Source organism: Molothrus aeneus, chromosome 4 (genome assembly GCF_037042795.1).
Source record: "Molothrus aeneus isolate 106 chromosome 4, BPBGC_Maene_1.0, whole genome shotgun sequence".
NCBI classification, from domain to species: Eukaryota; Metazoa; Chordata; class Aves; order Passeriformes; family Icteridae; genus Molothrus; species Molothrus aeneus.
Window position 1 is genome coordinate 61391374 of NC_089649.1, and position 17955 is coordinate 61409328.

At 38.8% G+C, this 17955-nt stretch overlaps 1 protein-coding gene across 1 annotated transcript in view; it reads right to left on the reverse strand.

Annotated features, from left to right (window-relative positions):
• The window catches only part of JAKMIP1 (janus kinase and microtubule interacting protein 1), a 228400-nt gene that overhangs the window by 99115 nt on the left and 111330 nt on the right, over positions 1-17955 (reverse strand). Inside the window, exons 17-21 of the mRNA XM_066548634.1 lie at positions 16812-16865; positions 15782-15847; positions 13393-13461; positions 10792-10869; positions 9029-9232 (exon numbers count right to left, since the gene is read on the reverse strand). Coding sequence (XP_066404731.1) covers positions 9029-9232; positions 10792-10869; positions 13393-13461; positions 15782-15847; positions 16812-16865 — 471 coding nt within the window. The remainder of the gene's footprint in view (positions 1-9028; positions 9233-10791; positions 10870-13392; positions 13462-15781; positions 15848-16811; positions 16866-17955) is intronic.

Sequence of the window (17955 nt, forward strand, 5' to 3'; positions counted from 1 at the left end):
CACACATAGACTGAGAATTTCTGCATTTTCTCTCTATTGGGCAGGGATGCAGGCTACATGAAGAGGACTTCTTCATCCAAGCCTCCTGTCCTCTCCAATTTACCCATAGGGCTAGTCAGACATTCACAGTCCTGAACCACACCTTGGATAGCTTCAAATTCTCAAGAAGCTTTATGAAACAGGGATAAATCTATCAGGAAAAGAAGTTTTGTGACAAATTTCATCTTTCAGACAATGATCACCACATCATCCTTCATTTAGGTGTCAAACTGTTAGAACTGATGTTCCCTAAATAGGTAAGTAAAGAGCCCACCCATATGAATGTGCTGTTTTTACAGACAGAAACACCAAGATCAATTAATCTAGACTCAAAATATGCTCCTTGCCATGCTACTGCACTTGTGAAAATACAGGAATGTACTAATCAGGGGGGTTAGAAATCACCTTAACAGTTCCTGTGACACACTCTTATTGGATTTACATTCACCAGCAAATCCAAGAAAACAATTTGATAATTTTAGCACAAAGCAGACAAAGAAGGATTTGCTAAGCTGCTTAGAGCCTGGCCCTGAAATGCTGGAAAGGTTCAGGTTAATGTCCTTTCACAGGACAGGCTACATCTGACATGAACCATGTTTTGAATCTCTGAAGCCATCTTATGTTCAAGAAGGTATCTCATTCTACAGCAAAATTTAGCATGGGAAATATTTTATCAATCTGACAGAGGGAAGAATCAATATGGTTCATTACATCTTTATTTTAAGAAGATTCTGCTCACAGTTAAGACACAGGTATGTAAGATCTTCAGCAGTGTGAATGGCATAACTATGTTACATGTACAAATTTAAACAAAGATGAATATAAACTGACTTGCCTTTAGCTATTATTCAAATCACTCAAGTGATGGATAAACACATTCTTTTCTTGGGCTTTTTTGAAATCCAATGCATTTTAACAGCTGTTTAAAAGCATGTAGTGTTTTAACAATTCAATTTGCATAGGCAGTTGTCACATGCATTACTCAATTACTCAAGCTCTTGGATCTGCTGCTGGAAGGGGTATGTATTCAGAAATCCAAATATTCCCTTTAATCCCATATTCCTAGAATGTGATTTTGCATAATGGTCATAAGGAAACAAAAATGCCACTTCAACAGCATTAGTTTAAGCTGATTTTGTTGACATCTTATTTTACTTCATGAATGAAAACTTAATGTAAATTTCAGCCACTTGCATATGATAATAATAGATCATTTTGGATAGACTGTACCTCTCTGATTCTCAATCATTATTCTGTTTGCACAGCAGGTAAAAATTTCATTCTTTTCTCTGTTCTGTGGTGTAATTAGAATCCAGTTAATAGCTACTGATGTAGGAGAATTGTTCTTTTTAATCTTTATTACGCATCTGTAGTGTCTTTATTTGCCTTTCTGAGGAGAATGAACCTTTTAGCAGCTGCACTGATACATTTCTCAGCATATGTATTCAGTCCCATTTGTAGTTGTACACCAGTGAATTTTAAAAATGCATTCAGCCCCAAATAACTGTTATAATCTGATAGAAATTACTATATGTATGTAGTATTTATTAGTAAACTTGATTCATCTTTTTTAACACTGAGAATCTTTTAATTTATGCAACAACATATTTTGATATCTAACAGAAGAATATCAACAGTCCTATTGCTTTTCATTAGGGAAAAACACCAATTAAAGTCACATTAGATTTATATTTACACAGAATGGAGAATGGCTATGCTAAGGCTATGTGAGCTCAGAAGACAAAACCCATTCCACATGTTAAAACTGACTCTGTGACAGCCTAGACACATTATCAGGCAGGAAAAAAACCCAGAAGCATAATGTAATATTTATCATTAAATTTAGATTATTTTAAATTCAGATATTTAAATAACAAATTCCTATGTAGGTAATTAGAATGGTGTTTGTATGCATTGGGCATATGAAAATACACTTATCCCCAACTTCTGTAACAAACTTCACATACTTTCTCTTTTAGCCTTGCCTTTCCTCAGCTCCCACTGGCTTTTCCTAAGAATCAGGGTGTTTAGGATTTCAGATGAGAGGAATTCAGCATTCAAATTTCAGATAAGAGTTTTCTTGATACTAATAGTATTGTAAGGCATACAGTTGCTCTTACTTTGAGTAGAACCTCAGTCAAACATTGTTTAGGACAAAGAGAGCAGACCTTTCAGATGTATTTTTTAGGTATTACAGCAGTCCTGCTATCACCACTTATTCACACAAGTAGCATCACTAAAGCAATAAGCAAAGCAGACACAGTTGAAGACTATATAAAGAAAACATACACAGGGAAACACTGTAAGATGAACATAGAGAAATTACTAAAATTAACCCTCATCTGCCATGCATGTCAGCTGTGGGAAATTACAGAAGTTTATTGTGATATTTTCATTATAGCAGCAATAATGTGCTGAAAGACTCCATGCTCAGTCCTGCATGACAAATCAATACCACAGGTCAACCATGATTAGCCTAGTCATGATGTGCTTGATGAATATTGATGACAGTTATACAGCTGTGGTATATCAGATGCTTTTAAGAGCAATTCATGAATATAAAAATTGCATTATCAACAGTAATCTATTACATTTTAAACAACAAACTGCAGACCATTAATACTATGGAAAAAAAAAAAGAAAAATCAGTGGTCACCCTATGTATACCTCTTCATGTTGTATGTAACAGCTAGCAATTTAACCTTTGAGATTCAAAATAAAAATATTAAACCATTAAATCTAGGTAGATTTGGAGGAAAAATTATCTGAGCCTCCCAGTTGTTATTATAGCAAGGTTCATAGTAATACTTCCACCTGATTTGTAAATTGTGTGACACAGCTGTGAGTTTTTGACCAAGCCAGCCTCTCTGGCACAAGGTAACATGGCAGAGGAGGGGTTGTCTTTAACTTGTCCTCTCTTTCACAAAGCACTGTGCCAGAGAGGACAGATTTAATACAACACCTCCTTATGCCCATCAATGTCTATATATTTATGTATCAGTGAGGTACACTGAGCACAGCATCCTCTCTCTCTCTTTCTCCCTCCCCTCCCTCACACCTCCTTATGCCCATCAATGCCTATATTTTTATATATCAGTGAGGTACACTGAGCACAGCATCCTCTCTTTCTCTTTCTCCCTCCCCAGATGTGTTCCCATCAAATATTAAACCTTAATAGTTCTCCTTGGGTGAGAAATAAACACTAACCACACCCCTTCCCAAACAAATATCTATTATAAATGGCTGAGCCAATAGGGTCATATAGATCTGGTGACATCCAACCCTATGGATTTGTAAACAAACTGCTCTCCCAGCATGGAAAAATTGTCCATATAGAAGAGAGCAGGAAGAACTCATGGAGCAATGACATTTGCCATAGCTTTGTTTGGCCTTTAAGCCAGAAGAGCTGTGCCCCTTGAAAAAACTGCTGGTCAGAAAAAGAACTAAGGAATTTAGTGAAGAAAATTAGTTGTTGTTTCTCAATTTCAAGTGATATTTTGACATTTCAGGACAAAAAAGGACATTGGTGCTTCTGACTTTTCCTTGGTGTCCATAAGAAGCAGGCACCACACCAGCAGTGAATCCTTCTCTGTGGAGTGGCACTTGGAGGTCAGTACCTGCTCTGTCCTAAAGCTTTGCCTTCTTCTAGTAAAACATGCAAATAAAGTGCTTATTTCTGCTCTTCTTACTTTTGAATAATCCAATCTGATCATGAGAGTAAATGCCCTAGTTTAATGAAAACATAATTAAAATTTTTACAACTATGTTCCAACTATTTAAAGCTGGAACTGGATGAGTTCAGCAGTTGATAGATGTTTTATATTCAGATCTAGAACTAAGGTAATGATTTCTTTTACTCTGTAAAACTGAGCTTCACCCAAGAATATTCTAAATCAAGTTAAAAGAAAACGCACTCAGCTTAGTACAGTACTACAGTACAGCTTAGGGGGGAAAAAATCACACTTTTTGACACAATGAACTAACCTATCTTTTTCTTTTTTTCTAACAATTTTATACAAAGATAAGACTGCTCTAGATTAATAAAATCTGTCTTTCATATACCTTCTTACTGGCAGCGGCCATTTTTGGAATTGTGTGCCAATCTGCTATCCTTCAAGGATTTTCTATCTTCTCTTTGGATTTAAAATAACTTCAGATGAAATCAGAATAAATTAAATTTCTATTATAAATTTTCTTCATGTTTGAATACTGCCAACAGTGTAATCTGAATAAATCTATCCTAAATTAAAACCTGCTTCTGCTGACTTACCCCAGTTTCATACTCCAGAAGCAGCTACAGTAAAACCAACAAGAATATATTTTGGTTTTTAATTTGTTTGATTTATATAAAGCATAATTTGACATTTAAATAGTTACTAGTTTTAGAAGACAAGATGATTACAATATATTTTGAAGGTGAACTAAGCATAATGTTGTGTGGATTTTCTGTACTGGGATTTTTTGGGCTGTGCTGGTTTTTTGTTTTATGGGTTTTTTTTTACTTTGCTTAACTAGGAAGTTGATATCACTACTTGAGAAACATGTTGAATTGCTCTGTTTAAAATATCTTTTCTCTGAGATGGATTTTATAGCTACACAACACATTTTTTTCTCCCTCTAGAAATGATTCAAATATATGCATAAAAATTTACTCTTCTTAACAGAACTTGCCAGTAATGACCTTCAGATTTTCAAAAAAAAGCAGTAAAGTAATTCCATTGCACTGACTATAGCACAAATGTTACTTTTAAATGAAGCCCTGCTAAAAATAAACCAGACATTGATTTCCAAAAGGTTGTAATAGCAGCATAGCACAATGAGACTTTTCTGATGGCAACATCCGCACATGCCCGATTGCTGGAAGCAAATAGCACAAGCTGCTCATGACAGATTTTTAATTAACAAGTTTTACCTCCTCCAAATAGAGAGGATGGTGTAAATCAGAGCACCCTCTCTGACTTAGAGGGAGTACTGCCAACATGTTTCAGCTGAGGATCTGTCCTCCAGACCTGCATGTTGCACTCTGGGTTTAATGAAAGTGTTGTGTGCCTTAGCAAGCAGATCTAATCACACAGCCTGTCTAATCTGGCTCCACAGAGGCCTGCTTTCCTTAATGCACAATGGGTATACATGAATGGTTCCATTTATACACTAATGAACAGTAATCATGTGGGGATGTATACACCCAAGAAGAACAGACCTACCAGTGTAATACAGAGCCTAACTTCCTAAGATGTATTTATTTCACAGGAACAAAGTCAATACCCAGTGGCCAAGAACTCCAGCTTTACATCTAGACAAAGAAGAACACATAAAGCAGCTCAGGCTCACACCTGGGCAGCCATTTACCCATTTCCTTAAGCCCATCCCTGTCCCTCTCTGACAGTCATTCCCCAGGAAGGACATTTAGCCGCTCTGTAAAGCCAGCACCTCGCACACTAAATCCTCGAAGTCCCTGCATGAAGCAATTAATCTATAAGGAAACCTTGCATACCAACCTATAGTTTTCACCACATGCCCTCCCATTTCTGCACCCTGCATGCATGGTCAAGGAGCATTTATAGGCAGAAGGAAGGAACTCTTTCTTCATCACCAGATCTCCTTGAACCCCCATTCTGTGACACAGCAATTCTGACTCAGAGAAGACTGTTGCCAGGCTACCAGATAAGCAGAGTTGTTCTTTTGAAGCCCTTGTATCAGGCAGACCAGAAGGTAATGAAAGCAAAGTAACAGGCCTTCTGAAGTGATTGAACTTCCAAAGTGTCACAGAATTTGGAGTCTTTAGTACATGATTTCTGTTTCAGGGAATGTTTGAGAGTGTTTGCAACAACGAGACTCTGTATTAAGCCTTGCAGGTCCATCATGTTGTCCCATCATTCTCTGTAACCCCCACTTCAGCAGAGGAAAAAGTGTTGCCCATACTGTGGAGACAGTGCAGACTGTAAAATCTGGCCAGGTCTAGACGACTGTTTTGCCAGAACAAAGTGCAGTGGGTGCTTGCTGATGTCACAGCATCAGCAAAACTCCTCCTGGATGTAAATACATGAGGAAAGGAGGGTACTTATCAGAGATGTACTTAGTGCAGCTTCATCCATTCATCAGGATTCTCTCAGCACAAGAGGGGTTTCATTTGTGTAACATTCAGCTTCTGTCACTTGCTAGTGAGATGAAAGTAATCCCGTGAGAATTAGCCCTCCAATATCCCAGGCAAATTAACTAGCATCTTTGCCTTTGTTTTTCCTGTTTAATAGGAAATGTGGAGGGGGGAGGGCATGTGTGTGCGGGTTAAAAATAGATGACTAAAATACTTAGATGCTTATTAAGCAATGGAATTCAGTTTAACATGTCCTGTAGGGCTGTAACATTAGCATGTCTAATGAGATGGGCACAACATGAAACTCCAATGACATCCTATAAAATGGGTTTGGAGACAGGTACATAAACATCCATGGCTAATGAAGCTGTGTTTATGCTGGCTTTTTTTTTTTTCCTATGCACATTTAACTTTATGCTGTGAAGCAATCTGTAAATGCATGAACTGGACTAACAGAAGATGTGCTCCAGATGTGCATATAAAGTGCTCTAATTGATAGCAAGCAGGCCATGGAACAAATTGGAACAAAATATAAATTAAACCCCAGATATACATAAAATATGGATTTTGAGTCTCCTCTGGGACAACTGTTTCACTTTACAAATCTACTCCTATTTTTTCCTTTCTATTTGCCACTATTACATGAACTCAATTTAGAGGCTCTGCCCAGGTCCCCAAAAATACCCTCTAACAAGGGACACAAAATGTGTTAAACCACATTCCTAGTGAAAGCAAAGGACCAAACTATATCTAGTCTGATGTTAAAATCTGAAATTGTCAATTATTTAGGTGTAGAGGCATTACTCAACACACAGTGTCATCATACCCATTAAATATCATCCACAAACAATATTTACCCTACTGAAGTGTTATTGTTTTGAATAAAACATCAACAGTCTGGCTAGGAAATTGGACTGCCTAAGAGACTAACAAAATACTCCATTCTCACTGGTTTTCAGCTACACTAATAACATTAAACTATTAATCTTCTTATTTACCTCCATCCTTATTTACCCAATTGAATATATTTACTCTCTCTTTCTGACACTTTTAGTGGCAGCTGGTGCCTACCTTCTCCAGCTTTCTGTACCATTGCTGATGACTAAAACTAGGTGACAACCCATTAAACAAGTTCATCTGCTCTCAATGTTAGACATTCCAAACCAACACAACAGAGTCAAGGAGCAGAGAAAGGAAACTTCTTGGAACTCAGAGGTCAGGTCTGGGACTGCCACTATAAGCACTTCCCACCACTGCAGGGTGACAGGAGATGACCACAACAGTGCTGGGTCACATTACATCAGTTTCATCTGTTTCATCTCTACTCATCTATAAGCCAACCTGAACAGAGAGAGGCTTGGAACTAAACTGAAAGCAGTTCTTGCCCCAGCACCTGAATCAGCACCAGAAATATCAACATTGTTCTGGACACATCTGCACAGCACATTTTGACATTTACAATATGTGACTTCAGACTTGCGCAGAAAGTAGCCAAGGAGTCCTCAAGATCTAGGACATCTGCCTACAACTTCCAGACTCTACTGTAAAGGACAACCAAAATCCTTGGAAACAATTATTTCTGCTGAAGTAATTAATTAACACCCTGAGACATGCAGCTCTCTTCTTTCGCTGAATATTTGCACAAAAACACTAGCAATGCTACCAACACTAAATAATTACCACACTTCTATAGGCCAGGACCTTGCCAAATTTGAGTTGTCAATAAATGTGCTTAAGGAAGCAGTTTGGACAGACAAGGCTTTTCTGAATGAATTTAGAGTGAAAGCTTGTAAGTGGCCTCTTAAAAGATTTCCTGAGACTTCCTTTTTTATTTTATTTAAAAGAGGTCATAAATAGCTAAAATAAATAAAAAGGGGAATCTCAGGGCCTTTCTGGGTTGCTGTGACCCCGAGATTGTTAAAAGTCTCTTTACCCAGCCCAGCACTTGAAGAATGAGTCAGAGCTCTTCAGTTCTCGGTCTCAAGGTTGTTTATTGTGTCTTATCTATAAAAATTTTCTCCTGCCCTGCCGAGGTCTGTCCAGCAGGACAGTCCAGGCCCACTGCCTGCCCCCGGGGTGGTGTTATGTCTTTATACTAAAAACTACATGTACAATGTTTACAATTACTTTCCAATACCTATTACCTAATTTAGACAGTGAGCTTCTACCCTAAACCAATCTAAAAGTGCCAACATCACAGCAGAAGATGGAGGCCAAGAAGAAGAAGAAGGAGAAAGCTGGACACACCCAGTTCCCTCCATCTTGCCTCCTGAACCTCCATACCAAAACCCCTAAAATCTACTTTTCCACCCTGTGATAACTCCACTAATATTCTACTTAAACTGTTGTGCCTTGATGATCTTCATATAAGGTTGGTAATTTGCTCCACGGGTCATAATCAAAACCACAGGTGTTTTGGGCTCTGTGCCAGGGCTTCTGAGCCCCCTGGCAGGGGTCCTGGCCGTCCTGGACAGCCAGAGGGATGTTCTGGGTTCCCACAGGGGAAAAATAAAAACTTGGATTCCTGTAATTGTTTCTGCCTTTACTCCTTTCATAGTGTTACACTCTAACACCTTTCATTCTGACCTTTTCTACTTTAGGCCTCAAACTTGCAACAAGCTCCCATTGGAGTCCTGTGGAAGACAGTGTGGTTGCTCACACACGAAAGGTTGTGCAACAGCACCCTGTGGTGAGACAGTGCCTTGTTCTGAGTGTGCACCATGCCCAGCACGCCCAGTTGCCGACACCACACGCTCCTTGGCACGGGAGCTGTACAGAGACCAGACTGAACACAACTCCACGAGGTGAGGGTGAAGCGATGCTGTCATACGGGCAGTGGCGGCAACCACAGAGGTAACACCAACACCAAGGGGGAGGAGAGAGAACCGGGATTACCTGCTGGGCCTGCTGCAGCAGCTCCATCCTCTCGTGCAAGATCTGGCTGTCAAACTCCCGGCTCTGCCTCAGGATCTGCCGCCGCACCTTCTCTACCGCCGCACGCAGATCCTCCCGCTGCGCCTCCGTCAGCGACTCGCTGGCCCGCCGGCCTGGGTCCTGCTGCAGGGCATTATACAGCGTGGCCTCCAGCTCCTGGATTTTCTAGTGCAACCCAAAGCATACACAGACAGGCTGGCGTTTGAATCCAGCAAGCAAACAACCCACCAAGAGCTAGAGGAGGAGGCTAGCAAGGCAGGAGGGCAGGATGGACACGGACAGACCGACAGAAAGCAGCAAGCGTGAGCAGTGAGGAGCATTCCACACAGAGTGCGCGCAGCCTCCTGGCACGGATGGACACCCGGGAGATGGGTCCTGCTCTAGCAAATCATTGATTCTTCCATTTAAGAAAGATCCAGAAGATAGGTCTGCATTCAGTACCTGATAAAACTCCAAATCCTGCTGCTGAACATTACAAATTTAACTTAAACTAACAGATTTCCTTCAACTGCAGCTGAATTGTTAAGCCATCCTATAAAATAAAAAGACCACAGGAAAAACTGTGAACAGAAATCTCGCTTTCCCTCTCTGTGGCCCTAGTGACCTGATAGCCATGGCTCACAGTCTGTGTCACTGGCTTAGCTCCAAGTTGCCATAAGCAATGAAGGAAGGAACACTTGTATACACTAATCCCTCATCCATCTCTTGCTGTCTGCCAGATTCCTAACATGATTCTCATGCAGTACTTTGCAGAGCCCACAACACAGGAGAACTTCAGATTCACGTGGAGAATCGTACTCCCAAGAGGAAAGGAAGGAATCGTGGCAGTGTTGCCTTGATTACTGGGGTTAGCATGATCCTATCAAAAACCAGCATCCAGACTAACAATAATTGGATCAAGAGCATCTGACCACATCCCTTTGGCCCTCAGAACACCTTTGTGAGGTAGGTAATTCCATCCATATTAGTGATGCATAAACAGCTGCACAGAGAGGTTAAATGGCTTGCCCAAGGTCACAGTGCTAGAAATAGTGCTTGCTTGCTTTTATCTCTGTTATCTGCTCTGAGCACTAGACCTTGCTTCTTCTCTGAAAACATTTTCCACATAAGAAACATTTACAGTGTATAAATAGTGCTTCAGGCCATTATGTTTATGATTTCCCAAAGTCTCACTATCAGCAAAGTTGTGTGTGTAGTTCTACCAATTCCTGGATAATTCCTGATTGTTTAGCCTGAGAAAAGGCAAGGTTGCAGCTTCCCTTTTGAAAATGAGGAAGGGTAAGATTGGATAGGATCGCACAGGAAGGAATTGCATGGGAAGAACAGGCATTCCTGACTTAGGATAGGTTAGCAGCAGTAATACTTACAAATGCTTCCAGAAAAGAAATATGGGAAAAGTTCTAAAGTAATTTTTGGTGTATTTTAGCAGTCATGGTTTTTTTTCACACATAAACCAGCTTCCAGATGTACCAACAAGAGGTTTGCATATCATAGAATAAAAAATGCAATGCAAAAATATTACACTTGTAAGTACTATAATCCATTTCCTAAACTTTTGTTTAAGAAATAGTTGATTTCTAGTCTGGCAGGAAAAAAAAGATATAAAGTAAAAAAGAGTCCTATTTATAATTAAAAGAAAAAACCCAAAACAACCAAAACCTGCATTTTATCCATTTTATCAGATCTGTTCAAACAAAAAAAATTAATGACTGTTCTTTTCCTACCATGTATGCCTGGTCCAGAGCTTGCTTCCTGTAGTCGAGTTCTTCCTCTAAATAACCCTTCTGTTTACTGAACAGGTCCTGAGCAATAATAAAAACAAGGGAGTGTTTGTTCTTTATCCTAATTCATGAAGAATCATAAATGCCATAATTTTTATGCAAGCTTTCCACTTGAAAGCAAAAGAAAACCCATAGCAAACGACCATGTTCATCCTAAGGATATTTGGAATATCAAATTTATGATATTAGCACTTCAAATCTGTGTATCATATTAACAAGCTGTACCTAGAAAGCATTGACCTCTACACCAGTGCATAAACCTGCCTGGACCTGACAGAAGTGCAGCAAAAGGTGAGTGGGGATGTACATGCATGTGGTCCAAAAGCTGTACCTTACACAGGGCCAAGGGAGGGAAAAGAGAAACACAAGAGAGGGCACTTTATGAAAATATCCCATGGAAATACTACCCTTAAGGAAGTCATGGGGCATGCCCTACTTGCTGTTGTCTAATGTGTTCTTTTAGGGAGGAAACCCAAGCATGCAGGGTTATCCACAGCTGGATTCTGCAGCATGATCCTGTGATGTGTTACTGAAGCTGAAGTAACAACTCAGTCCTCAGCTTGTACAGGCAGGAGGCCAAACTGAAACAGGTGAAGTGATGCCCAGAGAGGTTGAGTGAGTAGCTGAAGAAGTTTTCAAGATACCTAAGATTTACAAGGATTGTTTACTTTTGTTCTTTTCTGTCAGTTGCCAGTGGTAACAGTAGCAACATATAAGACCAGTATTAGAGGATTCAGAGGAACAAGGTGCTATTTGTTCTCTGTATAAGAAGTATAATATTTACTATTAATTTATTTTGTAAACTTGAAGTTCTTTTAATTACCTATTAATTAATATTCAAGGAAAACCCAAAATTTAAGTCAGACCTTGGTCTTGGGGCTGGAATTTGGTTGGGAACAGATGGGCATCTATCGCCATGATAGCCATTTCAGAATCTTTCTGCTCCAGAATATTCTAAATATGCTACTGGTCCTGAAAGGAAAGGGCCTCCAACAAGTCCTGTAGGACATATTTTTCAGCCCTTTGTGGACATCTCCAGAACTCTTGAGTTCAGAACTCTGGAGAATGTGATATGGTATTAGACACCACATTTATGCAACTGAATGCCCCCATGGTTACCCAGGTGGCTCATTTTCTGACATGGATGAATTACAGCAACTGCAAGGTTGTTGTACAGGATGAAACACCACCATGCACTGGGAGTGCACAGCAAAGAACAGGCCTGGTCCTGACTTTCTTACAAGTGTCTGACACCACAGAGGTAGATTCAATTGTCTGAGACTATAAAATGGGTCAGAGCTACCACCAGAGCCCAGAATAGCAATGCAGCTGCCCTGATCATGTTACTTCTCAAAAGGGAAAGTAAAGGCTGCCCACAGAAAGCAAGAGGGAAAGAAACAAGAATAGGACCTCAAACCCTTAACATGGGTTTCAAGGACAACTACACCAGTGCTCAGTCTTTCTAAAAGTATCATGCTAGAATATAATTTCTCAACTCATTGAGTCAATCAGATTGCTGTGCTAAAAAAATAGATGCAAGGGCTATCCATGGTAAGACTTGAAAACATCACAGATAATAAAGGGGAAGATAATATATCAAGTTACAAACACCCCTATTTTTTCCATTTTTCTTTACATTAGAATCTTTTATTTGTGGCTACTTTCCCTTCCCCAAGCCTTTGTATTTTTCCATAACAAGACTTAAAAATAAAGAAATACTAAATGTGGAAAGTATCTTATCTGTGTTAAAGTACAATCAGTGTGACAGGTTACACTCAACAGAGAACACAGTCTGAGCACTTATATTTTTGTTTGTGGCTCAAGCACACACTTCTTCAGTGGCCCTGGGCAAATCACTTAACCTCCCTGTCTCATTGTCCCATTCTTTAGGAGGAATGCAATGCTGCTTATTTATCTACCTGTAAAGGTGTGGTGAGGATTATTCAGTGTTTGGATTGCCATTGGAAGATGTGAAGCACAGCATACATGGTAAACCAATAAAACCAAACACTCCTTCTAAAACTGTTCAACATATGGAAAAACAAGGTCAGTTTGTTTTTCAAGACAGAACTGCTTTTTGAGAGAACATTCTCTCTTTAGGCATGAAGGCCATGGGGAAAGAAAGGTCACCTGGAGTAAGAGGTCTTGACAGCTTGTCCAGAAGCTGAGTACCAGAGAGCAAAGAAATACCCTTGCCAATTCTACTAGCATGACCCCAACATTATAAAGATAATGCTGCTGCCTGACAAATTAATATACAAAGAAAGTACAGAGACAATTTTGCACCGGTTAATGTGCTCTCCAGCTATGCCTTTGTGCCCTAATTCATATCTATTTTTGCTATTTTTGTTCTATACAGATTTGAAAATTTTGTCTCACCCCAAAGAATACAAGCAATAGATTGTTCTAAAAACCACTTGCCTATTTTACCATGAAGCCATCTCTGTCAAGCAGAGAAAGGCAGGAAACCTGCCTGGGATGAAATACATGCACAAACCCTTACATGAGTTTTAGCTAAATGAATTTTTAGCTATTGTTTCTTACCTTCTCATTCTCCAGGTCTAACATCTTCTGTGTCAGTGCAGCTTCTGTCCCCTCTATCTGTTTCAACCACTACAGCAGTGTGAAGAGAAAAAAATATAAAATGAACAGAGATTTTGAAAAAGGTTCTACCAAACATTTTTCAAGTTTCTTGCCAGCACTTCCAGGCATATACTCCTCCCATGCTATCTATTCACTCTGGAGACACACATGAATAAACAGGTTGTGAGAGCACAGGCAGAATGGAGGACTGCAGAGACACACTAAAGACTAACAAGTGTAGGTTGCTTTCCTACAGAAAATAAAATTGGGTTTCCCCCTGTAAAGTTCAAGAAACAAAATAGATTTGGGTCAAGAATGCAAAATCAACCTGATTGTTTCTTACTCAAATGCTTGTTGGCCTGATTTGTGAAACCATCATCTCACTCCAGTCCTTCATTTTTCCAGAGGGCAATTGAAACAAAATACAAGGTGGAAAACTCAACACTTAATTCTGCACAGTTTGCTGCACTCTTTGTGGGAAAAGGCTCAGTTGTAAAACATTGGTAATGTAGAGGGAAAAAAAAACCAGACAGACAGATGGAAACTCTTGTCGTTGCTACTATGAATCCCTTGCCATTATGGAAACACTCAAAACAATCAGAATGAAAAACAGCCATTGCATTCCAAAGGTAAAAATTACACATCATAACAGCTAAATGCATGGATACAAGGTTCTTGCTTAATTACTGTCACCAGGATTATGTTAATATTTCCATTTAAGTTTATTGGAATGGATGGAAATGGTCAGTTCTGAATTATTTCATTTAATTCCTCTACTGGTCTTCAATAAGGACCCATGACTAGCTTACAGAGAGCAGATTTGCCACTGATAATTATTGCTTTGCTCAACTGCCTTGTTTACTAACACTGGGCTACTCATATCTGCTTTAAGTCTTTTGGTATCCTTTGCACATCAACTCCTTTAATTGCGTGTTTTGGTGAATTCATTAGGTCTCAGACTCAAAGGAATGAATGACATACTAGCTTTTTCCCCCAAGATTTACACAGGAAATTTCAAACATCAGTTTACAACTTATGAAATATGAATTCATTACTTCATAATTTTGAACCTTCCACTATTTAAAAGACCAATGGAAAAAAGAAAATTTGTTTTATCTGCTTAGCAGGTTAGCTTCCTACAGAAAAAAAATTAACAGGAACACAATATTCCCCAGAGACTCTATTTTCACCATCTTTGTTTTCGTTTTGAAGGTGACAAGCTGAAGATATTCCTAAGGAAAGCCTCATCACGGATATTCAAGCATTCTGAATTTTGAAATCAATGGAAATGGGAAATCCTGACCATCTCTCACAGCTACCCTCAATCAACTGAAGGGCTATTTGCAAAAATTAGAGATCTAATTTTTTTAAGGTATGCAGATGATATGCAAAACTAAATGTTGATTCTGAACATTCTATGCCTGTTACCCTTTCATAAAGGGGCACAGGAGACACAAACAGTATTTTTGGGAGTCTATATCTTAGCCTTTTATAGTGGGGTTCTTCTCCTTTCATTTTTTGGATGTGAAGTGCTAAAATTCCTTCTCTTTTAATGCCACAGCACAGTGAAAAAACATAGGCATTTTAGCCCTATTCCCCATTTATTTTGCTTATAGCAATTATTCATTTAAATTAATGATTATTAAATTACCTCATGTAGATTATTTACCTGAAGGTATTTAGATAAGTAGATTATCAAAATTATATCAATTAAAGCAATTATTAAACTGCTCAAATTTTAATTTAAAATATTCTGAATTTCAACAATACATCAGGAAAGATTTAATGGAAACATATGAAAAGGATGCACAGAGCTTCTTCAGAGAAATACGCAAGTCAGTCTTAGTTCTAAATGTCACCCCTTTCATATACAGATTATATTCCCTGGAAGTAAAGAACTAGCCATACAGAAATGAGTGACCTGGCTGTCTTGTGCAAACTACTTTTTCTCTATGTCCACTAATTTACAGAGGAGAGGACCACAGAGTACTCTGAGCTTTTTCCATCATCCACAGGAATGAGCCCAAAAGGGACCATGGGCACCTTACACCTGCTCCCAGAGCAATGAGGACACAGCACTTCTGGGAATGGAGTCTCTTCTGTTAAGTGGATTTTTAGTACTTTATGCTAAGGGAATATCTCCAAAACATGTTTTTATTTTTAAACTGGGTTTCTTTCTTAAGTTTGGCTTTACCTCAAGACATCACAATCCCAACATTGATGTAAGGATGAACACATGCTCCAATCCAGATGACCTGAACAGAAAAGCCATGCTTCCCTGGCAATGTTATGAGGTATCTTACAAGACATGGCCAGTTTTAAGCAGAGAAAAATATTTACTGAATTCTACCTTTTCACAGAGGGAAAGCACAGTCCCAGCTTGGATTATTGCAACCTGCTCTTCATTTCTCAAATTCTAAAATACAAAAAGATACATTTTAAATTGCATTAAAAATTCATTCTTTAACATGAGCAGTAAGTTTTAACCATACTTCAAAAAGTAAAACAGTTGTACCATTTAGGATTATAGACATGACCAAAAAGCATCCCATGATTGAAAGTACTGAAAATTAAACCAAGGATGCTTAGTTCCACTTTATTTCAGCATACCAGCCCCACAACACTTTTTCAACAGATCATTCAATGAAACAGATCATTCAATTACAATTAAGTGGTTTCAGTCAGGGATTTTGCAATTTTTTTTCCCTGTTTTTGCCAGTTCATTGGACTAAGCCTTGCAGCAAGTGAATCTCACCTTCATGCACTTCAGACTTCCAACTAAAGAAAACAATGCAAAGAGTAAGTGCCATAGAAATCTCCACAGGACTTGCAACATAACATGCAAATCTAGAACTTAAAACTAAAAAAACCTCAATCTGTTAAATCTAGCTATAAACTGGACTCAGCTCCCTGGATGTTTCTGCCTCAAATGTGTGACTAAGATTTCATACTGTACTTAGCAATAAAGAGGGAAAAGGGGAGACAGTTTTCCTTGCCTTTTTCCCAGAAAATCCACTCCTGGCAGTGGCAGCCTTCACAGCAGAAGGTGCTACTATAGCTACTCAAGAGGGATAATTCACAGTTTGGTCTGGCTTTGACTTCTGTTTTGCATCTTTTCACTTTGCCTATTGCAGTGCCTATCATTTGGTCAAGACCAAATCCTACCTTGAAAAAATACTCTTTTCACTACCATCAGTTTAACTACAAAAGTTCATGTTCTAAAAGCCATTCCTAACCATTCATATTCTTCATACAAACACAGGCATAGAAAAATCACCCTGTGCACTGTCTTGGATGTTAGTATCTGCTCTGGAAAAAAAAAAAAAAGCTTTAAATTAACCATGAAACTGGAAGTACATTTAAAAGTAAAAAATTGTTACCCCATTATCTCCAAGAATATCTAGCTTCTTCATAAGTTCAGATATATTCACGTCCTGAAAAAAGATGTTTGACACTTATTTTTATGAAGTAGGTCAGAAACAGTTTTTATATGCTACATTTTATGTACCCCTTATTCTCTTCTGTGTGTGAAAAGACTTCAAATGTAAGTAAGTGAAACATAGTTTTGCATCACAATTACGAAAGTAATTATTGGTATTTTAAGACAAAACCAAAAGTCACTCTCAATTACAACAAGCAACCTGGATAGCTGTGCATGAGGGCAGAATGCTTCTGTATCATTCACACTTCTCATCCTGCTAATGTGTGTAGAGGAAAGATCAAAACCGATAAACAGGTTTAAAAGACGTAAAGAGAAAGGGCTTAAAAGACTTTTTTTTGTTTGTTTGGAGTGGAGCATCAGCCACATCAAGCTACAGAAGTTACAAGGACAGAGAGCATGAACATATAATTACTAAGAAGATTTGCTTGGTGATTTGCTTTTTATTTTCTTTGTTAAACAAAAACATGGAGTTTCAAATCAGCCTTACAGTGGCAGAAGGGAATGTGCACAGTGGGCTGAACATCCTCCTCCAAACAGCTTATCAGCTCATAATCATCTTTCTGATTAGAAAGCCACATTTCTCTGCCACTCAGCTCTCAGATAATGAACTGAACAGTCCATCCTTATTAAGGCTCAGCCACTGAAAAAAAGAAAACAACTCCTCTGATTCAAAAAAGAGAGGAATAAATTCATGGAATCACATAATCATGGAATATGCTGAGATGGAAGGGATGCATCAGGATCATTGAGTCCAACTCCTGGCCCTACACATCATCATCCCCAGGAGTCACAGCATGTGCCTGAGAGCATTGTCCAAACACTCCTTCAACTCTGTCAGGCTGGAGCTGTGACCAGTTCCCTGAGGAGCTGTTCAGTGCCCATTCTCTGGGTGAAGAACCTTTTCCTGATAAAATTCACATGATGTCTGTATTTCACACTGTGCCAGGATCCATTCCTAGGCCCCAGAACTCTATTTAAACTAACTAACTCAGCATATTCCATGATTTTTTGTATTTTAGAATTTAAAAAGTTGTTGAAAAGGGTCATGGAACTGTTTAACCAGAGGTAATCACATTCTCCTG